Source organism: Acanthopagrus latus, chromosome 8 (genome assembly GCF_904848185.1).
Source record: "Acanthopagrus latus isolate v.2019 chromosome 8, fAcaLat1.1, whole genome shotgun sequence".
NCBI classification, from domain to species: domain Eukaryota; kingdom Metazoa; phylum Chordata; class Actinopteri; order Spariformes; family Sparidae; genus Acanthopagrus; species Acanthopagrus latus.
In genome coordinates this window covers 24,523,964-24,549,727 of record NC_051046.1, presented here as the reverse complement: position 1 = coordinate 24,549,727, position 25,764 = coordinate 24,523,964, and the positions used below count along the sequence as shown (strand labels likewise).

The 25,764-nt window shown below is 41.2% G+C and overlaps 1 protein-coding gene across 2 annotated transcripts in view; it reads left to right on the top strand.

Moving 5' to 3' along the window:
- The window catches only part of gnao1a (guanine nucleotide binding protein (G protein), alpha activating activity polypeptide O, a), a 103,001-nt gene extending 79,294 nt beyond the window's left edge, over nt 1-23,707 (top strand). Inside the window, exons 6-8 of one of the 2 annotated variants that reach the window (XM_037106325.1) lie at nt 1,648-1,777; nt 16,432-16,585; nt 20,631-23,707. In XM_037106325.1, the coding sequence (XP_036962220.1) occupies nt 1,648-1,777; nt 16,432-16,585; nt 20,631-20,818 (472 nt within the window). In that variant the 3' untranslated portion in view covers nt 20,819-23,707. Of the gene's footprint in view, nt 1-1,647; nt 1,778-7,356; nt 7,511-8,841; nt 15,701-16,431; nt 16,586-20,630 lie in introns of those variants that run through there. The other variant, XM_037106326.1, reaches the window with a different exon arrangement.
- The last annotated feature ends 2,057 nt before the right edge of the window (nt 23,708-25,764 follow it).

Here is a 25,764-nt window from a genome sequence, read left to right as displayed (position 1 = left end):
AGAAGCCATTTTGGACAAACTGGAACAACCACCACTAAACAGAGAAGGTCTACCACATGAATTATCAGCCACTTACAAGGTAGTCTTGGGATATGTCTCCAGGCAGTGTCGAACTTAGAGGCATGTAAGCCCCCGGTTCAGTTCCAGTTGTCATCTACCCATTCTTCAGCTGTCTCTATAATAAAGGTAAAAAGGCTTTCCACAGCCTTACAATGTAAAGTAATTCTGAGGAAAGCTTAGGGTTGAAATGGGTCTGTTTCTTCCACCTTCTTCTCTGGTGTGCATTATTAAGAAGTTAAAACGACTCACATGAGATTTTTCCAACGACATTAACAACATGGAGGTTCTCATGGTCAGTGGTTCTAACAGTCACTCCTAATAGACTCCTTACCAGTCAGTTAGAACTGTAGATGAGGTGAAACGTGAAAGTATAGTTGCATTCTTTTATACTTAGATATACCGTGACCTCTATGACTGAGAACCTTCCAAGACAACTACATGGAGAAGCTTAATCTAGTCTCAGATGCACAGTTAATTACCTATTTTTTCTTGAGAAACAGGTGCACTTGTTAAGTCGCTTGACTATTTCAGCTCTGCCGTATTCCTCAGAAAGTCACAGGTTGTGGCTGTTCCACCATTCTGTGTGGAATATAAACACAATGATTGAACAACAACAATTTCTGGAGCCCAGTACCCTCTATCTAAACAGCAGGTACCCTGAGAAATGTTACACTGTCAGATCAAGCCAGCTTAATTACAGAAGCCTAGAGGGACAGGTAACTCATTCTCATTATCCCAAATAGGCCCCTGTGTGCCTAAAAGTCATGCTGGCAAACAGTTTGTTCTGATCGGTTGGTTAGTGGGTAACAGTCGCAGTCAAACAACATAACTGACACTGTCAGAATCTTTCTGTCTTCACCAGATCACCAGAAATCCTAATTCAAATGTGTGGACGTGTCTCACAGTGCAATCACAGACCAATGTTTTGATTGGTTACAGAGGACTTCACCACGTTTCTCTCACCATTTTCAACTTTAGTTTGAGAGCCGAAAACAGCAAAGTAAAAACCATGTTGAGATGGCTAGAAAACAACCAGTGGTAACACTCTTATATTGAAGACATTTGTCATGTCCACTGATATAACACCAAATCCAAGGACAAATTTACAGTAAGACGAAAAGTGCCAGAGTTTATGAGATCGTCTGTCCGTCGTATGTACTTTAGACAGTCTGACTGAGTGAGGAAAGGGAACTTATGGAGCACACACTGGGGTATGGAAAAAAGAAGTTGGATAATAAAAGCTAAAATTGAGAATATCAGATCATCGCGGGAAACTTTATGAACCACTTCATGAACTGGGAAGAGGGCCAGAATTGTCTAGTCTGAATGTAATGGGCCACAGCTGGAGGGATGAGCCAACAGACAAACAGAGACAGGCATGTGTATGAATGGACCTACCAACTGAGCATGCTGTCACTGTGGTATACACAACTATACTGTATCCAGCATATAGTTTGCATGTCTGAGGTTAATTGTTTCATTTGTCTAAATTTGACTGACCAGGAATTAACATGATAGAGGAATGACTTATGCAAAAAAAACGTTTTTGTGTCCGTGTTTACTGATGTCTATCTGTCTGTCTATCAGGCTGTTTGATGTGGGAGGTCAGAGGTCGGAGAGGAAGAAATGGATCCACTGTTTCGAGGACGTCACAGCCATCATTTTCTGTGTGGCGCTCAGCGGATACGACCAGGTGCTGCATGAGGACGAGACCACGGTAAGGACAGATGCTCACTCTCCCTCTCTCACTGACAATTTTTCTGGCACTTTTGTGGCCTTATGACCCATTTTAAAATATCTGAACACACATGACAACATGGGATATTGTCCCCTGCTGCTTTCTGACACAGGCTATATAACAGCTAGTGTAAAGATAGAGTGTAAGCTTGTTCTATACGTAGAAGCAACGTGTAAGCTGACATTAAACACATGGTCTGTGTAAATGCTCCAGACAGGAAGGGATACATGTCTGCTCTGCTCTTTGATGAGCTGCTAAATGAATTAAAGCATGAAAGTCTTGAACTGTTTATATTCTATATATACACATTTAAGAATGATTTAGGAATGTCAGGTGCAGACAGACTGATCTGCTGTTTTCATTTCTCTCTTATCTAAATATCTAGTGTTATGTAGTAACACTGATGCGTCAGCAGTGGTTTGCCATCATACTTTGCCTACAATCAGAATATGTGTTTCCACGATCCTCTCTTCTCGCTCAGCTCTGATATCATAGTGGAACATGTAAATAAACGAGCAGAATACGACTGTTGGCAAGAGATGGAGCATTGTTGGTACAAGTCCAACAGGTACTTTGAATGTGACCCCTCCACTGTTAGATGGTTTCAGTGTAAACACAGGGACACTGTTGTTCAAGACTAATTTTTTTCCATGCAAATCTTTCGACGCAAATGACTGTTTTAAACAACAGGACATACATCTGTGGGAACTTACGTGTATGAGGTTTCTGTTAAGGCAAATTAGGTAGATCCTAAGATTAACCGATTCCAAGTTATCACTCAGTAGACACTGAATTAAAATAAGTTTGAGAGAATTTTACATATTCAGTGAGCATAGACCATTATGGGTAAATAAAAACCTCACACAGTGCTATTTATTTATAGTTTCTTCTTCAAAAACAGTGCTTTAGCACTTTGTTTTAATTTCTAACAACTGTCAGTGTGTGTGTATCTTAAGAAAACTGCAACCTGAAAAGAAAAATTGTACACCTGTTTGATATTTTGGGGAAAATAAGGCTCCTGAAATAGTAAGACACATCTCCAATGTAGTAGTGTGCCCTCAACAAAAGGCCACAACGTGCCATGTGGTAGTAAAGACGATGCCGTGTAACCTAAAACAAATAAGCTGATTTGAATGCACAGCGCTCACTGCTATTTATAAGCCCGGAGTATATCCTCTGAGAATTTCAAGCTGGGAAATTGTGTTCAGTAGCTGCTCTATTTATGCAGATGTCGTCAAGCCTCCCTCTGAGCTGGGAGCACCAGGAGAACGTCACATGAGGAGAGGAAATATCCATCATAAAGGCGCTAACAAACAGCTTTTAGTGCTGCATATCTCAGGCCAGTTACTCAGCGCATGGTGTCTTTTGTCCCCGCACGTATCCATTCAGCTGTAGGCAATGTAAGATCAAGGCGATGTTTTGAGCACAGCTGCTACATACATCATTGACAGTAAGGTATTTCCCAGGGAGAAATCCATTGTTAAAGATACAATTTTTTTTCTGACTGCAACTCGATCAATCAGACACTGTCTGTGCAGCGAGGAAATAAAGGGGGCCAGTTCGCTGTGATACTTTGTCCACTATCACCTTTCCACCACCACAACCTGCTATTAAATCAGAAGTTCAAATAGACCAACACGAGGAAATATGTGGCGATGTGGGTGTAACAAAAACGAAAAAGCAACATCCAAGATTCATATCTGTGTAGACGGCATGAATGGCAGGTCTGTTATTATTTTTCTTCATCTGTGAGACAGCGTTCTGATCAACATTGTGTCATCGGGTGTTATTATTAAAGAGCAAACATTAGTGTGGGAGTTGTATTTACAAGGCAAATAACCAAATGTTATTTGGCGAGCACCCACGTCCTCAGTTATCAGACACACTAGCAGGCATGTGATTCAGAAATTACTCGTACTGTGCACAGTTAAAAAATATTCCACAATCTGACAGGAAAGATCACACCCCCTCTACATTAATTGGAGTGATTAAGAAATAGATATGTATCACTTTAGAGCAGATCATTAAAGTCACTCACACAACATGAATGTAATTAGATTGACATCTTTTCCCTGTGCGACTGATCCTGTCTAAAATCCTCAGTACACCAGCATACATGACTGTATCACTGTTTTTGTTATTACTCCCCTGGAGCATATTGGAATAAACTGATGTGACCAGGACCTGGAAAAGTGACAGACAATGGACGGATGGATTAACTAATGGCAAATGAACAGTTCATTCCATTGAAGTTTTTGATCAGACTGACACTTGCCTATCATGTAATGATAAGAGTAACCCTATCTCTTGCTATACGTGTACAGTATGAGGCGGTGTAGTTGTGCCAGGTCAATGAGATGACAGAATAGATTGTCTGTTATGTACAGAAATTTGTTTTTGTCCCTCTGAGAGGAAACAATGAGGTAACAGACCACCTCACTAGCCCAGTGAAATGCATCTATATAAATATCTGTGTATACACGCACACACATGCAATACAACACACTACTTTTGCTTTGAAATTCCCTTCTTTCTATTGATGAACTGCTTGCGTTGTGTTTTTCTCTGCCTCTCCTTGTCCTGTTTCTGTGACAGCACACACACACAAGCACACAGACTATGCTCTGAAATGACAAATGCTCTGGGTGAACCGAAGTCCTGTCCTGCCTCTAAACACCGTCTTAGTGTATGTGTATCTGGGGCAGAAGGGGTGTCGTTTAAAAGGAAGTGGGACGTAGTTGGGTGGGCGGGTCCCTTGCATTTTCTGTTCCTGCTCTAAGCTCCACCCTGCAGCACCTCTGGCTCCTTCCGCTCCTCCTGTCACTCTCGCCATCGACTCTCTCTAACCAATCAGCAGTCAGATCTTCTGCAGATGCTCCAACCACAGACAGGTATGAAACCTCTCAATAGGTTGATACACTCACCATGAGTTGAAAGCAGTACCTTGATCTGTTTGTGAACCAAAGAATTGAGTGTGTATGTCTTTGCCCAGCTTTTTTCAGATTATCAAATGTCTTTATTGCATGCTGTCTATCTATGTCTATGTTTGACTGTCTGATCTCATTTTATATCTAACCTCCTCTCTACTGCCATTCATTCTTTTCCATAATTGGCAGTAATATATCTGCATTCTACTCTCCTGTAATCTGATTGAGCTAGAAACTCACCATTTCTCCTCTCCCCCTTCCTAAACTAGGCATTAAAGGATCATAACCAGAGAGAAACTGCTTTCAACTCATTCTTTGAAAAGAATCAGAGCCTGTTTTCATCACTAGGCACTTTCAGATGCAGTATGAACTGATGAGTTTTTTTGCATGAGCTTTAAAAGTGGTGCCAACAGTCAGTTCATTAGCAAACAGAGCAGTGGCTTATGTTGAGTCTAAGCCAGCATGGACTGATTCATGAAGAACTTTTGCAAACCAAGCATTCTACCAGTGCTAACGACTGACAAAATTTGCATGATCAACTAACACAAAAAAGTGCCTATTGATGAAAAATATAAAATACTAAAATTAATCTAACCTTTAAAGTATTGATCATTTTAAGGTAATCATAAAGTTTTCATGCATTGTTACCAGTTTAGATGCTAATTTAACAATTCTTACATATCCATCATATTTATATATATGTATTTATTCTCAATATACCCTGTGGAGTTTTATTGCACAGTATTTTTTATTCAAGTGTGTACTTCAGAAAACATTTCAACGCTTTTCATTTGAATGCGCGATGTGTGCATAAGCTTGTTTCATCTTCTTCACCTCTATCATTGGTACACTGCTACCTTTTCTAATTTATTACCATCACAAGCTGTTCAGAAATGTCAGTTATGTAAATCCCTGCTCAGCTGTTGCTGTGCAGCACCCCTAGTGGTGAAAAACTCCACAGGGTAGCTTTAATCATTTATTCATGGCTACATACTACAGTTAAAGTGGGCAGTGACTCACTGCTTAAAAGCTAAAAGTGCATGGCTTTGTTTAACTCTGCTGCAACAACCAGCTCACTAATAACTTCTATTACTGATGTGTTGATGCACACATGCACACACAAATACACACTGACCATGCAGAAGGACATGCTGTGTTCATGTGCAAGAGGAACGCCTCAGTACTTCCACCTCCTCGATGTGTATTTACTCAATTCCTCTTTGTCTATGCAGTGTGTTTGTGTGTTCTTGTTCATGGCTACTTTTGTGCATGTGTCTTATGAACACGTGTATTAATTCTGTAAGCCCGTCTGGTTGATTTTTTTTCTTCCCTTTTTTCTTTTGGAGGGGGGCCATTTATCTGCTCATGTTTACTGTGATCAACAAGGGCAAACACGCTTCAACAAATGCAAATACGAAAAAAATGAGAACATTAAGAAAACCTGCTCATCAATTTGCACCACGTGCACAGCATTTAGAAAATGCGCTGCAAATACACACAACACAAACCGATACATGAACATGCTTCCCAAAACGCTTCCATGAAGAAAAGCATGTATATATGGAAACAATGCAAAGTCAGAATCAACAAATGCATCATAATCATCGTTTCTCATTTAGTCACTACAACAGAAGTGCTTCAGGCCTCGAAGGCGAGCACTGACTACATGAACCAGGGCTTCATTTGTTGTGTGGCTCGTGGTGATATTTGGTATTTCAGTGCATTTAAGGACTGTACACTTGATATGTTGCCACATTAAACTGCTGTGAAATGTTCTAATACTTGATGCCACTCCAAAGAGAATCTTTCAATCCTGCTGCGTGTTTAGCTCCACTGTTAGCATTTAGTTCCCTTACACAAACACGCTCAATTCTGCCGCTGTCCAGCTGCTAAAAGCTAACTAGCATGCGGTGCCCTCTTGGTTTAACTAGAATAACATCTGTGCAAGTTCCTGCCAGCAAGATGTGTGTATGTTAGGGGATAACGGGATTCTTCTCAGGTCTTCCACTGAGTAGCTTACCTCTGATTGTAACTAGTGCTGACACAGCACTGTGGAGAGGGATAACTGTGGTAAGAGCATAAGAAGATGAGCTCCATTGTGGTCAGAATGATCTATAATAGTCAGTTCAGTTTGTCACAATCTGTTTGTCCTAAGCACATTTTCTGTTCGGCTCCCCTGATTGGACTTCATAGAGACCTCCGATCAAACTATTTAAAATTAATATCGGCCAATCAATCAGAGTTCTTCTAGTCTCTCTGACTACCGTATGTCAGCATCAGCCACACAACATGGGATCTGCTAACAGAGTTAAGTCCTGGTTCTTGCAGTCTGTGGAAAACTTCTGTCGAGGCGTCTGAATATGATGTGTTTTTTCGTTTCACTTGACTTTGCATCATTGCTGTATTTGCAAGGTTTTTTAAACTTTTCTAAAGGCTTGTGTTGGGATATTACACTGTGCACCCCCAAGTGTTGACAAATTGATGAAGGTGTTTGGTTTTTTAACTTTTGTCTGTTCGCATGTATCGTCTGAATTTGCAGCGCATTTATCATTTTCAGCAACCGTTCATTTGCTTGAAACTTTGAGTATTGTTTTAAAGCCTGTTAAAACTTTGCTGATTTCTCTTCTACAGAACCGCATGCACGAGTCTCTGAAGCTGTTTGACTCCATCTGTAACAACAAGTGGTTTAATGACACCTCCATCATCCTCTTCCTCAACAAGAAGGACATTTTTGAAAACAAGATCACTAAGTCACCACTGGCCATCTGCTTTCCAGAGTACACAGGTGCAAATCCATACACGTGATATTTACAGTCCAAGACATGTTCATACTGTATAAAATACTGTATAATGGTATGGACACCGGGAAGCACTGTGGCTGCTGATTATAATCATTTAAGGAGTACAAAGGGAAAAAAAAAATCCTAATTTTAAGGCTATGTTGAATTAACAGATACAAACCAGCTGGCTTAACCTTAGGCTAAGATGTAAGATAAAAAAAAAAAAATGAATACCTAAGAATTCATCTGTCTGTTAAAACTACTACTTCTCTTGATCAAGTGTCCAAAAAGTTGTCAGACAAAAGACGAACAAGAAAAACAGGCAGAATGGGAAATACAATGTTGAAGGCAAAAGAAAAAGAGTAGAGCGGCTCAGATTGTGGAACAAAACAAAGATGAGAGTCAAAGAAGTAAAAGAGTGTGCTAGATACAAGAGAATATGAGAGATACTGTAAGACAACACAGGGGGAAGCAACTGAATATGAGCGAGACGGAGAGAGCAGTGTGTGAACAGACAAAGCGCGAGTGTGGGAAAGCAAGATGGAGAGAGACCAAAACTGTGCGACTGTGAGAAAGAGAGAATTAGGATTCCAAACCTGTTTCCTCTCCTCTTCTTCTCCTCTCTTCATCCTTTTACATGGCCAGACCTCAGGCCTATTCTGATGACACCGCCGCTGAATGAGACAGACGAATCACAGTGCTGCTGATGGCTGAGAGCCACAGAGAGACGTTAGTGACACTGAGCAAAAAATTACTCCAGTCACTGAGATCTGACTCACCCCAAACTCATTATAACAAATTAAAGCTCTCGATTAAATCCAGTGCACGCAAAATGCTTATGTTACAAGCAGAACTAACACTCTCTGTTGATAATGGACTAAAATGAATCAATGTACAATGTGAACAATGCTTCCATCCTTTTGGCTCTAGGACCTCAAATCTGTCACGCTCTTGTATAAAGACTATGATACACTGGCAATAGAGACAAAACTGGCAGATCTTTTCCAACAAAAGCCAGGCATAACATTTTCCATTAGATTCCATTTGTAAGCCCCAAATTACCTTTTTATTTCAGCTGAAAAAGGCGTCAGAGTATCATATTTCTTCCAGCTCGGCCAGCAGTAAGCTCAGCCCTCTGTACACCTCAGCAAAATGTGTGCTGAGCTAGAAAGTCAAAGGTCATGTTTTTTAGAAAAATATCAGAAAATTGTGCTGATATGGAAAATATTGGATAGCACACTGATATAAAGGCTGAGATAACGACAGCTTTTACATCTTCATCTCACTCCAACTGTAAGTCATTTCTGTGTGTGTGTGTGTGTTTCTCTCTCATCAGGTCCAGACACTTACTTGGAGGGAATAGCCTACATTAAGTGTCAGTACGAGTGCAAGAACAAGTCGCCCAACAAAGAAGTCTACTCCCATGTGACCTGCGCCACCGACACCAACAACATCCAGTTTGTGTTTGATGCAGTCACTGATGTCATCATAGCTAATAACTTGCGGGGGTGTGGCCTGTATTGATGACTCTGGTCGATGTTAGCCAACAGATGAAGGATGCTTGACTTGTGTTTACCTTTGCTTGCTACCACATGGGTTATGTGGCCCATGTTGGTGATGTCATCACTCACATGTGAGGCATGTTCTGTGTTCATGCTGTCTCCATTATGCTTTGCTGTAAGACTGGCCATTGGTCCAACGTGACTCTTAGTTAATGTATTGGTTGGTTGAGTGGCTGCTTGGTTGATGGACTCATTTGCTGGTTGAGACTTCTTTTAATATATTTGTCTCTTTGTTACCTCGCCCTGTACTTTGTAGGACCCCAACACTTGTTCTTACATACAGTAGTACTATGTTACTAGAGTGATTGCATATTCAATCAAGTGCCTCCATCTTAGGGGATCATCAGCAGTCCCCAAAGCTGGTGTAACAGCAATTAACTCTCGATGATGGAGTATTTCTAATCAATGTAATTTAATTTTGTGTTGTCATTGATCGATTTAGAACTGAAAATCCCAGTCACTCTCAGTTTACGTCACACCGATGTTCTCCAGACTCTCCATCATGTGTGCAAAATATTAAACGGTTGACATGATCAGCCAACTAAGAAGAAGCAATGAAACAGTATTTATGGATTTTGGCTTAATTACCGGTATTTTTGATATGTTGTATACATTGTTCTGTTTTAATTTCTGATGACACTCACTCGAATGGATGCGATGCGCTTCATAGTGTCTGACTACATTGTTGCACTAAACCACGCTCTGTTAATTATGGAGCTTCAGTTACCCGTAATGTGTCAATGAATAAGACATTATGAGCTGAATCATCATATAAATAAATACAGAAAAAAAAACAATGATAGTAAAATAGCTCATCATCATTATGAAGTGTGCGTTATACAGTAATTAATATCTATTATATATTAATATATATAATATATATTAATAGCTGCTGAGCCTAATAAGAGGCTTAGATCTGTTTAATGTGAGAGAGGTCAGCAGAATGATAGCAGTAACACTGACTTTACAAACTCACTGACATTTGCTTTAATTGCTTTAAAGAATAGACATGAACCGTGATGGAATGTCAAAATAAGAATATATAAGAAGTTTCAATTATGTATAAGATCATTTCAGATGTTATTAGTTTGTATATTTTTCTGTACTTTTTTATGATGATGATGGATGATTTAGTGACAGTAATATGTCTCATTATGAAAATGTCTTATTCATCACATTTAACGTTGCCCATTTTGTAGTTCCATATCAGACAGTTACTTAAGACAGTGATTCAACAAGTTCTGTAGGACAGATTAATAAACCAGAGTCTGTTCATCTGGTCCTGTCCAGACTGTGAACAGCCTCACACCAGCTTCAGTAAAGCAAAGCCTCGCTCACTGAAACCCTGTGGGAGGAGAGAGATTATCAGAGTGGACTGTTGTTCACAATATTAAATGTAATGAGACCAAAGGTAATCCCACTTAACAAACATGACTGTTTTTCTGTAGACACATCTCTTTTCTTTTTTTTTTTACTACAGTGCGAATTTCACAGAACTTATGTTGACTAGCAATCATATTTATCTGAATCCCCCTATGTGTTTGATTTGAACCATTCTGATTTTTATTTTTTATTATTTTGAAAATTATTCAAATAATTATTTATTTTATATTTTTGGTGTCCATTCACTCGAGCATAGACGTGGTTGTTGGCAGTTTGGTCATTTTGCTGAACATTAGTGTGTTTTACAGTAATTATCATTTTGTTGAAAACAACCCAGCAGGACTTCATAAAGCAGAACTGAATGTGTTTCGACAGCATCATTATCACAAAGCCGTGGTGTTTTGGCCTTGAGATCATTTCATTTGGGAGTAAATTTGTTTTTGGTCCCTGTTGAGGAATGTAATCAAAATTGTGCTTTGATCAAATTTCGAGGAGGTATACGGTATGAATTCTTGTTTTTTCAAACGTGTTGCTTATATTTAAATGTATGATCTTTCAGTCGTTATCTTTGTTATTTATTCTGCTATCTTTCTTTGTCCCTGTGGATGTCACCCCGGTCATATTTTAGGATTGATTTTCTCATGTTGCGGAGTGCATGGGTCCACTCTCTAAAATCACTATAAAAATGAGCTATAAGAGGTAGTGTGCTGACTCAACCGCAGATTCCCAGAGTATGCATCAAAGGAAGCATTGATTTTATGGGGCCCTGGGGACGAATCCATTGTGTTGGGCTGCACAGTGTAATATCCCTATTGTCCACCACTCTGGCTTAATAAGCCAGAGGTGAGCCTTGAAAGATTGTGTGCTGGTGAGTACATACGTTCCTCTGGGACTAGAATGTCAACCATGTTTTAGCCCTGATGTTTTTGCTCTCTGCTGAGCGACTCGTCCCGGTGCTACTGCAGGATTGAGGTTTGATGTAGCGAGCGGCTTCATGAAATGAAAAGTGATGTGTGCGATCCGTGGGAAGGGCTCCAGTTTGGTCCTCGATGCGTAAACCGAAGAGATTTTTAGGATGCCAGCAAAATCGGTTTGTCCCTTCTCTCTTTATAAGCAACAGTTTACATCCCCACATAGAAACTGAGCTTTGTTTGTCTGTCTGACTGAGCATGTTTGCAAGTGTTACTGTTGTGAGTGCTCCCTGGCAAACAGAGGCAGAGAGCTTCTTTATTTATTTATGAGCAGGGCATTTATATATTCCACTCTTCCCTCGGCTCTCGAACAGCGGCGGCGTGTCTCCACACTCCGCTCAAGCTGACATTTTGGAGAGAAAAAATAAAGCAGGTGGGTGACGTCATCGGCTCCTCCTATCACATCTGTGCCAACTTTTCCCAATTAGAGACCAAGAGCTGCCTAGGGCTGCTGATCAGCCTGCTGTGTGTGTGTGTGTGTGTGTGTGTGTGTGTGTGTGTGTGTGTGTGTGTGTGTGTGTCTGTTTGTGTGCACAATTTTTTTCTGTGTCTGTATCTGTGTATCCCCTGTGTGTTCTGTTTCTTCTCATTATATAGAGTTACCTGCATGTTTGTCTGGTGATAGTACAGGAAAGGTCATTGTGTGTGTGTGTGTGTGTGTGTGTGTGTTTGTGTCTGCGTGTGTGCATGCTTATTAACATCGTGGCACGAGAGATAACATCAGCCCATGGGTGTTGTGGTACAGTCAGTAACTGTGGATTAATTACCCAGAAGGCATCTGTCTACCCTTTCTACACACACACACACACACACACACACACATACACACACCTAGGGCAAAAACACACCCATGGGACTTCAAAATGTCACAACACCTTGCTTGCTAATGCCATATAATACTGCTGTATCGAGCCGAAGAGCCTCACATGATTTTGGTTCTTTTGCCAAATGAAGCCAGCTGCTGAATACTTTTAGTTTATGATCGTGTCCTCTGGCATAATACACCCATGACATGATGTGAGAGTACAGTGATGTTACTGCATCAGCTCCGTGATTGTTGGTTTCAGGAAGTGCATCGCCGATGGTGACATAACTTGAAGTGTACATAAAACATCAGAAGCGTTCGTGCTGGAGTGATGTGAAAAGAAGTTCACATAAAAGATTTCTATTAATTCACTTCTTGATGTCAGTGTGCTTAGAAGGTATTCTGTTTTTTAGAATACCTATCAAAGTGCCTATGTGTCCAGTTTTATTTTATAATTTGCATAAAAGCCAAATATTTCAAGGAAATGTATTTGATGACGAGCCGTTCTAATTGTAACTTGTGGACTAGAGCAGAATCATGCCTTGGCACAATAATATTAAAGATTCTTCTGTTCACCTGCACGCCCTGTAAAATTGTCATAACAAGTTTAATTGTCTATATGAGGTATATTTTAGCATCCCCCTCACTCCCCCACTGGAGACATTTTTGTTTTTAATTAAACGAAGACAGCCCTCTCCTCTTTTGATATATTGGTGTCTTTATTTTTGTGCCTGAAAGCCTGAGGAGCAGCCAACAGTAGACATGGGCTGTGGAACATGGGCTGGTGAAATTTCCCTCCCTAATGAGTTAAAAAGCTCCAATTCGCACTCAGATGAAAGGAAATGCCTACATTTATGTTTACCCTCAGGGTGGTAATGGCAGCATACTGTTCGAGCTTTGTCTACCAACTTCCTTCATGCCCATGTTAACCTCGGGCAGCACACAGACCGGGATGTATCCAAGATCCAGTTGTGTGGCTTCATCAGGGCATACTTAATCAGCCAGAGTTTAAAAGTGGATTATCCCTCAATTTATTTATAAGAAGTAACAACACTTGAATGTATCACTACATTAGCAGGGGACTGAATTGAAAGGACCATAGCTGTGTTTTTTGCACATTTACATCATACGCAAATCACATACAGTCTGCTTACTGTGTAGGGTTTTTTCACCTTTTAAACAGATTTAAGGCACTGAAATTGCCTTGCAGACAGTATTGTTGTTTGAAAAACCAGCTCCTGGCGCAGATTGACTTTGTGTCTATTACATCATCACACTAAAGTATTGCAACTATAGCAACACAGACATGGTAATGGTGATCTCAAGCAAAGCTTTTTTAAGTTGAATGAAAAGAAGTAGAAGTGAGCAGTGACATGTTGATGAGGTTATAAAGCAGAGGAGCCCACTTTTTCCATTAGAGGGCCAAAACTAAAACTTATTGAGGTCAGTGGGCCAAAAGCGATCCCCTTCTGTATTGTGTCGTTATGATGCAGAAATGGTACTACGATCCAATGTTTACTCAAATGGCGACTTCCTGCACAGTGTCGCTCTGCTGCAACATGCAGATTATGAATAATTATTACAAATTAGGGATCCTACAACATTTTCCTTGGAATAATTGAAATTAAACATCTGGTTGGCAAACCTTGTGGCGGGCCCTGTTCCAGAGGCTTGGTGACATTTGGACTACTTGTAGGACTGGTTAGAAAACTACCCCTTTACAACCAGCCAACATGCAACATGTCAGTCAATAAGGAATCTGTAAAGGCGGTAAAAATAAGCTTTCCTTGCACACTACCTAGCTGTCTAACTTTGTTGCAAATTCAAAAGCCATATTTTTGTACTATCAACTATGTTGTAGCTGGTTTCTGGGTGGAGCAGTTAATATTCCAACAGAAGAGGTTCACCACGATACAGTAGCTTCCTCCATATCTGAGTTTCATTCCCTTAAAGGTCAGCACTATCCAGACAGCTTGTTATTGGTCAAAGGCTCCAGTTTGTGTGTTCACCAGACTTTAGACTAAAATACTCCCGTGAGCAAGTCCACTTATTGTGGTGACTCCATCCAAATGAATTGATATTTCTGGAAAACATGCCTTTACAAATCTAACACACACATTGCAAAAACAGTGTAGCGTATGGGATGTGTAGTAAAAGGACACAAAAGCTGCCCACTGTGTAAAATTGAAAGCTTTGACTTTTTCTTAAAGGTGATACCAACACAGTGGGGAAAAAAGTGTGTCTCGCATCACACGGGACCAGTTAGTTTCCCCTCTCGTGTATTATACTTACATTTCTCCTCATTAGTATGTGGAGACGGGCTTCAGGCCTCCTCTGAGTGGAACTACCAGCAGAACTCTGTGTGTGTGTGCCTGTGTGTGTGTGTGCCTGTGTGTGTGTGTGTGTGTGTGTGTGTGTGTGTGTGTGTGTGTGTGTGTGTGCACGCACGCTTTTCACAACCTGTCCTTACTCCTGATGACCTGCTAATAAACCCTAGACAACCAGAGCAAAATGACAGCAGCAGGCGAGGCAGAGAGGATAGTGGGTAACGAAGTTTATGTGCTGCTTCAGCCCCTGTAATAAATAATGGACTCCTTAAGGCTGCAGGATTTGTGGGTTACGTAGTCTGAGGCTATGGTAGAGAGTGTTTATGGCCAAAAGTGGGGATATTTTGTCTGTGTGTGTGTGTGTCTGGCTCTGGCTCTGAATAATACAATCAGTGGTTCATTCAGGTAACAAAGGTTCTAGTTCACGTGGCAGCAGGTGGCAGCACAAAAGAAAATGTTAGCACCTTGTGTCAGTTAGCGTAAACAGTTTCCCACAGTGGCAGCCGAACGACGAAGCATTCTGACTGAAGTTTGATCCTGGAGTTTAGTGCCAAATGTTGTTTGCGAAGCACAATCCAAACGAGCTTCTGTGGCATCTTTTTTCGCTGACCTATTTATGCTTCAGATTTAGAAAGTAGAGTTTTGCCTGTAAATGCTTTCTGGTGGTCTTATAACATGTACACATCCCATCCTGCCAATTGATGAAATGAACACGTAAGCCTGTGCAGAGGCAGGGAGGTGGAGCTCCACTGCTGGAGCGAGTGAGGATTCAGAAAGCTGCAGGGAGCTGATGAACTCTGTAGAATTACGGAAGTATAGTGTAAAGCGTGTTAAATGTCCCCGCGCTCTTCATGTTCTCAACCATCAACTGCTGCAGTGTTTTCAGGCTTTGACCCTCCCACCCCCTCTGCCGATGCCAATCAAGGCCTGACTAATACTGTACAGATCACCTACAGCAAAATCTGCAGAGCTGTTTTGTGTGCATTCGCTTGTACAGTACATGTGAATGAGTGTGCGTGTATGCGTGTTGTATTTTACTGAGCACTGTAAGTAAAATATGTCTGCTGTATCTCCCTCACTGCTGTGATAATTTATTGAAAGTTGTATTTATACAAGACAAATGATAATAAAGCACCACATGAGTAACCTGAGTTGTGTGATTATTTTCTCCCGATCCAGTTATTTGTGTCTGTTGTGTGTGTTTGTGTATATTTGCAGGATATATAATAAATGAGGATGTTTGTAAATGCGTTCATATTTTCGGTGTGAGTTTCCTGAGCACGCCCACTCTGTAAACTAACACTAGCTACTGGATGTGGGTGTGAGACGAGGAAATCACTGCATAATATGCATTCGGAGTGTTGCATTTAATTAAACTGAAGATGAACAAGCAATAATTGTTCAGAACAAGTGTTATTCCCCTGTTATTCTTTTTTTCCCCCTTTTTTTCTTTTCTCTCTTTTTTACCTAAGTTTTAATCATAGATAATAGATCTTTCTTTCTCAAAAGACTTGTTTCTTGTTTCATTTGTGTCGAGTTTGAACGTTGATCTGTTCATAACAATGAAAGTGTTTCCTCAGTCTGGTCCGGTGCAAAGGTCATAGATCAGTGGTAACTTTATCTTTCCCCTTCTTTCCTCCCCTTTCGTCATCATCGCCCATTCACTTTTTCTCCCTTTCCCTTTTCTCTCCTCTGCCTTTTCATTTTCCCCCTCTCCTCATCCTCCTCCCTTCTAATCCTCTTCTCTTCCTTTCACCTGTCCCCTTAATCTCCTCTAATCCCATCCATCTTTTTTCCTCCTCATCGTCTGATTTATTTTCTCACCTCTCCCCATCCATTTCTTTCTCCCCTTCTCTCATCTCTTTTCCTCCTCCGCAGAATCGCATGCACGAGTCTCTGATGCTGTTCGACTCGATCTGCAACAACAAGTTCTTCATCGACACTTCCATCATCCTCTTCCTCAACAAGAAGGATCTGTTCGCAGAGAAGATCAAGAAGTCTGCACTCAGCATCTGCTTCCCCGAATACACAGGTAGATAAAATGAAATAGGCAAATTGCTTCTGAGCGTGGAGGTGTGAAATAACACATCTCCAAACACGTAAGCAGCAACAACACTTGACAGGTGCAAAACATTGATTTCCTCGAACACAAAGAGATGTGAACCAGTGAAACTGAATCCAATTACACAGGACAGGAAAGGAGATCCTGATGTATCATAAATTGTTTGGCGGATTCGCTAGGCTTTAAAATGAGAAAAGCATGTACTAAACATGGCTAAACCATTTTAACTTCACCCACATTGCCGAGGAAGAAGATCACAGGGCTGCTCATCTGCAGACTACTGAATAATAGAACGACCATTAAAGCTGTGGTTGGTCAGGTTGCAGAAACCAGATAGAACAAGCTAAATTTCATAAGTAACCAATGGAAAAAAATCCCTCCTACCTCCAGAGCCACTCTTCCAAAACACATGAACACGCACTGGCTGACTACTCTGACACAGGCTGCCCTGTAACTGTCACTGGCCAGTGGGGAGATGAGTTAACCCCTAACCCTAACCCTAAGTCTAATAAATACATAACAAACAACTGTTAAGTGGCCTAACCTGATAAACACAAGAAAAATAGCCACCAAGAACATTCCTCAGTCTGAAAAGTATACCAAAGAGTTTGCACTTTGCCATAGGTCAGAACCACGTAACTAATAAAAAAACAAACTCAGGGACCACGTCACGTTAGCTTCCCAACATCCCCTAAAACAATCGGACTGACTGTCTTTGAGAAAGGCTGCTCCAGGTATGTGCTCTGTGCCAGGTGGTCTAGCCACTGCACTAGTCTGTTGCTGCCACACTTGATTGGTTCTTTGGCTCAGGGGCAACTGAGTTAGCTACTGTACTGAACGACAAGCCCATTGGCTTTGTACTGTACACAGGCCTGTCGCCATGGCTAACTGTATCCAAGCTCATGTCTCACTCACATGGGAAAAAAATACACCCACCATATCAGCAGTCATAATGGATGTTAACACTGAACATGACTGCTGTTGGTACTCACCACTGTCAAGCTAGCACATTGGTACCGGGAAATTTTGGCTGAACTATCTTTGTCATTCGTGTGTGACAAGCCGTGGAACTTCTGTGTCGTGCTAGAAGCTGCTTGTAAGTTTCTGCCAGCAGACTCCATTTCTAAATGTTAGCTGATGTTGCTCTCGAAGGACTGAGGCGAGGCGCAGGAGAACACGTATAGTCACATCCTTTGGACTGTCGCAGTCTGAGTCCTTCACAAAGAAATCCACAGCCCAGCAGCTTTAAAGAACTTCGACCACAGGCGGAGAAACAGGGGAGGTCTCATTTTTTTATGTCACATCACAACCCACTCACATACGGACAATTAAAAGGTGATGAATACATGTACATCTCTACAAATTGCTATATAGTTTGTTTACTAGATTTCCTACAAACATAACAGAGCTTCTGGAGTCACCAACCAGTCCTAACTTTGAGTACAATCAGTCTTGAAAATGTATCTTGAGTATAGTTTTGATGTTGGAAAATACACTTATTTGCTGTAGTTAGATGAGAAGGAAATCTCTCACGCCTGTATTTTAAATATGTAGCTGAAACAAGCAGCCATTCAGGTATCCTTAGCATAAAGACTGGAACTGGGGGGGAGCAGCTACTGGCTCCATCTAAAGGTAATAAAGTCAGGCTATGAGCAATTCTAAAGCTCACTGATTTACAAGTTTAATCTTATCTGCTTAATTGGTGCACAAACATAAGTGTAAATATGACAAGTTGAAAAAAAAACCACATAAACCCCTGTAGAGTGGGGGATTTACATTTCTAGGCTTGGCCCATAATTAATGGGCTGTAATGGTGCTTGTAGGCAGATTTTGAACAGAACCTTGTTGTATCCCCATGTCCGTTTTTTTTTTTTATGCTAAGCTACGCTAAACAGCTGCTTGCTGCATACAAGCATTAGAGTGGTATCAATCCCTCACATCGTCACACATTTCCCAAAGTTACAGATTATCCTTTACCTTACCTTTACCTACTACCCTTTGCCTGTTGTAAAACTGCCTGACAGCCTTTATGAAGCTGGAGCTGAGCTGATACTATATGAGGGAGGGGTAAAGAGAGTTAAAAAAAAGAGTTGATATAAAAGTCTGAATGACTACCAGCTGTCTGATCTTGATTTGATTCCCAGAAGTGAAATAGCTTTCTGAAATCCCTCTCGGGTTTCTGGCCACTGATTAATCGTTGCCTGATACAGCAGATTAGTTAGTTTGTTCCGCATTGTACCTCCTGAGCTGCGAGCACCAACCTTGACATTTAGTGTCACTGAACCGTAAAACATTTGGAGAAATGCGGCCCTTTAAATCAAAGCAGCTGTTTACAGCGTTGAGTCGGGTTGAATTATCAGGTGTCAGCAGGAGGGAAACAAAATAACCAAATGTTTGATGTGGCCCATTTGAAGAAGTGCGTAACCTTGGATAGAATAGACTAATACACATGAAGATTTACTTCACCGTGTTTAAATGGATAGCAGTGAAGTCAGTGGGCAGCAGCCGAGAGGCTGCTGTGAGGAGGAGAACAGGAGACGGATCTCTTCATGTGGAGGTGAGAGTCAGATGTAGTCGTTGCAGTGAAAAGGAAGGAGTCAGGAGTCAAAGAGCAGGAGACGCTTGGTCGGCCACGAAGAGAGGAGAGAGGTGACGGCAAGTGAGCTGTCTCCCTCTGCCCTCACACAAACACAGCCCTGCCAGTCCATCCTGTTCATTTCTGTCTCTCAGGCTTTCTGCTAACTGCCCTGATAATCACAGTAAGCCTGTCTGACATGTTGCAGCTCTTTCCTGCTCCCCTGTCACATCCTCTGCTACCTTCCCCGCGAGAAGCCTCTTAGAATAGCATACTGTTTTTAAAACCCTCACTTCTTGTTCTGTGCAACAAAATCAACCTGGGAAAACGTTGACTACCATGCATGAATAAGAATTTCACAAGTAAAGAACAAGGAGAAAAATAATCTTGAGGCAAAAAATGTTCAACTGCACAACTACTGTTGCAGTGTAGTTTCCACAGTTATTCCAGTTGTCCCACCATTACCTGTGCAAAGCTGTCCGAGGAACCTAAAACAGAAGGAAAGGTCAGTGCCTCACTGAAGTTTGCTTTGGTGCCAGACCGTGGTGTTAGCTGTATTGAAGTCTATGAGAGATGCACAGAGTAACACACTTATAACACACAGAAAGTAGGTTTCTATCAATGCAGTGTAATTGCAGTCTCATCAGTGGTATTTGGTCTAACCTGCCCTGTTCAGTCAAAATATTAATACCTTTGTCAATCATTTGAGGAGAATAAAAAAGTGTTTAAACTCCTCTCTAAAGTGTGTTCTTTTATTTTCTGGGGACATTTCTTCCTCATAAGTAATATAAGGGTGACATGTTGTGCATGAATTGACCCCTTACACAGCCGCCGCCACCACAGTCTGACACCAAAGCAAGATTCTGTGATGTAATGACACTTCCTTCTTTTTCACGTTCCTTGTACCAGGGAACACAATGCCTCTTCCTGTTTTGGTTGCACAATGGCAGATGTGCTTCCTTTGTGCTGTAATTCATTCTTTGTTATTTTGGGGAAAAAATCCAACTCGGGTGGCACGCCAGATTGCACAATAAAAGAGTGGTTTATAGGGAACCAATCTTGCGGATGGTGTCGTTCTACTGCAGCTATCACACAGTGTAGACAGTATTTACTTTAGAATGAGAGCTGTGTATTGTAAGTTTGAGATACAGTAATCAGCACAACACAAGACTGGAACAAAACTGCAGGTTAGTTCTCTATTGTAGCCCATAAAACTATACAAACTAAGGAGTAAATAGGTCACAAAATTAAACTCTTTATGTTGGAGGATGAATTCAGGAGTCTCTTGCTCCACAGGCTGGTGTTACGGATAGTGGATACTTCTGTATGTCTTGCCAGACAGCATCAGGGTGAATTGGGGCTGGGGTGTACACAGATCTCATTGGGATCCCTCATTTAACAAACATATTGTACAAATGCATCCTGTGTTTGTCTCTCCAGGACCCAATACCTACGAGGACGCAGCAGCCTACATCCAAGCACAGTTCGAGAGCAAGAACCGCTCTCCTAATAAGGAAATCTACTGTCACATGACCTGCGCCACGGATACAGGAAACATCCAGGTGGTGTTCGACGCCGTGACCGACATCATCATCGCCAACAACCTCCGAGGGTGTGGCTTGTACTGAGCCCGCCCACACAACCCTGTAATGTCCTCCCCTCCTTCTGTCCCCTCCTCCCCCCCTCACCCTTCCTGGCTTCCCCCCCACCCCCACCCCGTTCCTGTTCCTTTGACACTGCTGTGGAAATGATGACGGTGATTATGACGGTGATGATTCTGCTGATTATTTAAAGAAAAAAGAAAGAAAAATGCAACTAGGTACATATTAATAATGAGGATAATTTAAAAAAATAGGCATACGTATATATAAATATATATATATAATGTTTTTAGTTCTTGTCTCTTCTCTTCTCGCTTCGACTTCTCCTCCTGATGTTCTTTGGCCTGCTGCCAAGCAAACAAATTTGTTTAAGTGGAAAACACGAAAACCCTGCAGCCGTGAAAACTTCTTGAACAAAGTCAATGAAAGCCTCTGTTCCCTGTTCTCCTCTTCTTTTTCTTTCTCAGCTGTGTCTTTTTTCGTTGTTAACTAATTCAAATCCTGAAAGTTTTTTGCAGATTTTTTTGTATCATTACTATGAATATGACTGCTGGTTTATTTTTGTTGATCGTGTGTATATTTATTACATGAGTATCAGTCTGTACACTGATTTTTATTCACATTTTGCCTCACCTTGACACCTTTATTTGTGTATGATTTTGTTTTGTTTGTTTTTTTTTGTTTGTTTTTTGTCACAGTAGTGTTGATGTAATAAAACTTTTTGTGAAAATGTCAATAGCACCTAAAAAACTCCAGGTAGGTCGGAGATTAACCCTTAAAACAAAAGCTCTAAAGACCTGCTGAAACTGACAACACTGATTTTAACTTTAGTCTTTTGTTTACATTAGTCAAGACATTTTTAAGATGTTTGTTGTCAATTTCCTTTTTCTTTTCTTTTTTTAGAGTAACTTGTATCCTTTACGCTCCACAATTGGTTTTTTTTTATCGATGGGAAGTGAGGCTTCCCGTCTCCCTAACCTGGCCTTAGCCATTAGCCAACCACAGGTCATGGCCGAGCCTGAGAGCCAATAGGAAATGTGCTAAAATGCCCCATCAGTGCCATGTAACAGAGGTACTGTACTGTAGATAGCTACACTTAGAAGCAAGTACACAACATTATAACTCTACCCTCCTCACTGTTATAACCTCTAGACCTACTAACATTCTCCATGTAAGGAAACTCACTCCTGGTTTGATAACAGTTGATAGATTTATTAATTTATTTATTGATTGATCACCTGTCCGACGCATAACTCTCTCTCTCTCTCTACATTTACACACCACCATCATGCCTTTACCTCTCACACCTCCATCCTTCTCTTTTTCTCTATTTGCACGGTGCCCCGCCGTCCTGATTTTTGGCGGCACAGGGGCCCGTCCCTTTTTACCCGCCCTTCTTCCCCCCCCCCCCCCCTCCTCTTCCACCTAATGACCTGACACAGATAGCATGAGATACTCAAGCCTTTGTATAAAGAGACAAGTTAATTAATAAAACTTAATAAAAAAAAACGCTTCACGTAGATACCGTTGACATAATAATTTGTAAAAAAAAATCCTTTTCATAAAAATTGCAAAAGATGATTAAAAAATAAAGAAAAAAAATACAAAAAAAACTCTGAGAAGACAAATGGCAGTGACAGCAGGAGAGATGATTGGCTCCTGAATGGGACGGGGTGGGGTTCGACGAAAATACAATTGTTGAAAGGTCCTGTGGGAGGCTTGGAGGAAGAAGTGTAGATTTTGGGATTCTTACAGTGACAAGTAGAATTCAAACCATCAAAAAAAAAAGGACAAAAAATCTCCACCTGTAAGTACAATAATGAATACAAACAATGAAACGTGGGTATTACAACAGCGATCAAGGCGACACTATAACATTCTCAAAAGATAATCTTTCTTGTGCTTTGTAGCTACAAAACGTTTTCTTTTTCTCTATATCTCCCCTTTTTTAAAAATAAAAAGATGTTTTGCAAAAGTGTTCCAGTTTGGCAGCGAGCTGATTTGGAACCACGACGATCTCAGACTGACCCCGTGTTGTTGTAATGCTCTGAACTGTGGCCCGACTCCCTCTCCTTTTACCGTTTTGCCTGTTTCCCTGCATTAGAACAGTGTCCTCACTTTAGCCTGACTCAGAACGATTAAATATAATATTATAACAGTATCTATTTTTTATTATTTCAGAAAAGAAAAAAAGACAAACCACGTTTTTTGGGGAGAGCACGTTTCTCGCTGCGTCTGCTAGTTAGAGACGCCGCATGTTCACACATCGACGCTGTACAAAGTCATGCTCCTTTCTTCTTCTTCTTCTTCTTCTTATTCTGTCTCTTTTCAGTTCGACACACAACTTCCAGGTCTACAATGAAAAGCACAGTTCTCACGTCTCACACACACACACACACACAAACACATGTTTTTCGCACTCACACACATACACACACAATAAGTAGATTTGGAGATTTGATATCTATTCATACCTAATCTATGTTACCCCTCATTGATCTATCTATCCATCTATCTATATAGACCTCTCTTTCTTGCTCTCTTTATTTGTAGTTTTTAAAAGAGAAAACAACTGTGTATAATGACATGATATACCTGTTTCTTTGGCATTCTGTTCCTGTTACCTTCATTCATTTTATTTTATTATTTTGTTTTTACCTCCTCTACGTTCTGTTCTATACCCAGTGAATGCTTTTTTCTGTGCAGCTTTTTTTCTTTCTCTCTCTCTCTCTCTCTCTCTCTCTCTCTCTCTCTCTCTCTCTCTCTCTCTCTCTCTCTCTCTCTCTCTCTCCCTCTACTCCTCTTTAGTGAATGGTTGTTATTTCATGTGGGATGTCCGTGCTGGAAAAACCAATCGAATGTAGTGTTTACATTAAAAAGCCACTGTTTTCATGACTACAAAAAAGCCATTCAGTATCACTGTGTCTGTGTTTTTGAGTCTCCAGTTAGGTTCCATATAGGAAAAGTTCAAGTGAAACATAACATCAAAAACAACGACATTGTAGATGCTCTAGGGTCACGAATGCTGCATGAAATTCAAACACCTTGTGAACCGTGTCATCAGACGATGTGCTGGCTCCAAAACCGTTAACACACCAGAGTGAAGAGTTTGCCAGCAGAGCTATAAATACAGATCAAGTAAAGCACAGTACCGAAGCTGAAACAAAACCTGTGTCGGGATTGTTGTTGGCACACAATGTGACACCTGGTGAGACAGCGCAGATGATCACTTTTAATTGCATTTTAATAAGCTCTCGCTGTTTACAGCTGGGCGTCTCATGGCCAGCAGCAGGGAGGCTGATTTTGCTGCAGTCACAGAGGAAGAAAATTAATTATCTCGGGAGACGAAACTTACAGTCGAGTCTGTAAAACATACCGGGCTGACCCGGCTCTGCAAGTGAATCTCCTGAACGCCTCTACACAGATAATATGGCCTGTTGTTTCATCTCAGCTCACGCGTCGGCTTGAATATGCACCGGGACTTTTCAAAGGGAAAATACCACTTTTTGTCTCAACAGTGACTGGTTACTTCTTCTTTTTGATTCACATATTAAAGTCAAAGGCTGTTTTTATGTCATCTGCAATAAAGTGAGGCTAAATGAGCCTGGGAGGTTTGACAAAGTGGATTATTCTACAGTCATGGTAACTGCATCATTCCCATCAGCTGTGACAACATTTAACTCGTCATTTCTGATTGTAAAGTGGCCGGCTGGACATGCTTTTCTTATTTTCATCATTGTTTACTGTAAATGACTAGTATCAAATAAAGATATCAGTATCAAAACTATACATATAAGCAAACTGTATCACAGTGGCTGCCTCCCCGCGCAGTATCTTCCCACTGGCTCCCCTCCTTGGTCTAGATTGAAGTATCTCAAGCACTGTTGGATGGCTCTCTGTGGAATTTAGAGGAGGCATTACACTCCTGACTATCTTCATCCAGCACCATCAGCAGATCAGCGATTTAATTGGCCCAATACTTTGGTGTTCGGCCAAATATCATGGCTGTATGAAGAGAGTTGGACACAGTGCTGCCACTCAGCTGAGCTGCTGGTGTGTCCTAGTTAACGCTCGCTTTTTTGCAGCAAATAAATCCCCCCATGGCCAAAAAAGAGTTTTCCCCCTTAGACCATCATTATACAAGAGCTGTGTTCAGAAGTGTTGACAGGACACACTGAACTGCAGCCAAGCACCGGGTGCCATCCATGCATCCCGTATCCAGCTCTTACAATACATACATTCCCATCAGTCTGTACTTTGTGAGTAAAGGCTAATGCTAGTAATCAACATTGCTGCAGAGAGGTGGTTAACAAGGTAGGCACTACTTGTAAGACATCAGCATATTAGCATTGTTGCTGTTAGCATGCTGATGTTATCATTTAGCCTAAAGCACTGCTGTCCCTGAATTGGCCTAGCATGTGGCAGCCATCAGGACTTCCTGCCAGGAAACCTCCAGGGAGACTGCAGTTTGTGTCCTGCGTGAAAGAAGGATGAGAGCTGACTTACCGTTTCAAATCACGATCTCCTCCTAACCCTAACCAACTGATGATAAGAAGTCAACATGGACTTTAGGTTTCACCCAAACCCCAGTCTCATAGTTCATTGGTTCTAAATCTGGGAGTCAAGATCCCCGAGGGGGTCGCAAGTTATTCATCCAGGGGGCGCCAGATGGTTTTCGAAAAGAAATAAAGGAAAACATTTCAGACTGGGGAATAGTTTTTTCATTGCATTGCCTGTACCGGGGATGTCTTTGCCCTGAAAATAGATCTCCTTCAGTGTGTTTGTGATTATGAGTTTACATGAGCTCTAATTGGACATGGATGGGCGTGGTGAATGCCAACAACTGGGGAAGATCTGATGCCCGAGGTAAAAGTCCTGAGTTCAACCTATCCATCCATTCTTTGTTTCACTCTTCATATGACCATGACTTCCTAACAGTGCCGTCTGTCTGAAAACCCCAGTGCCAGTTGCAC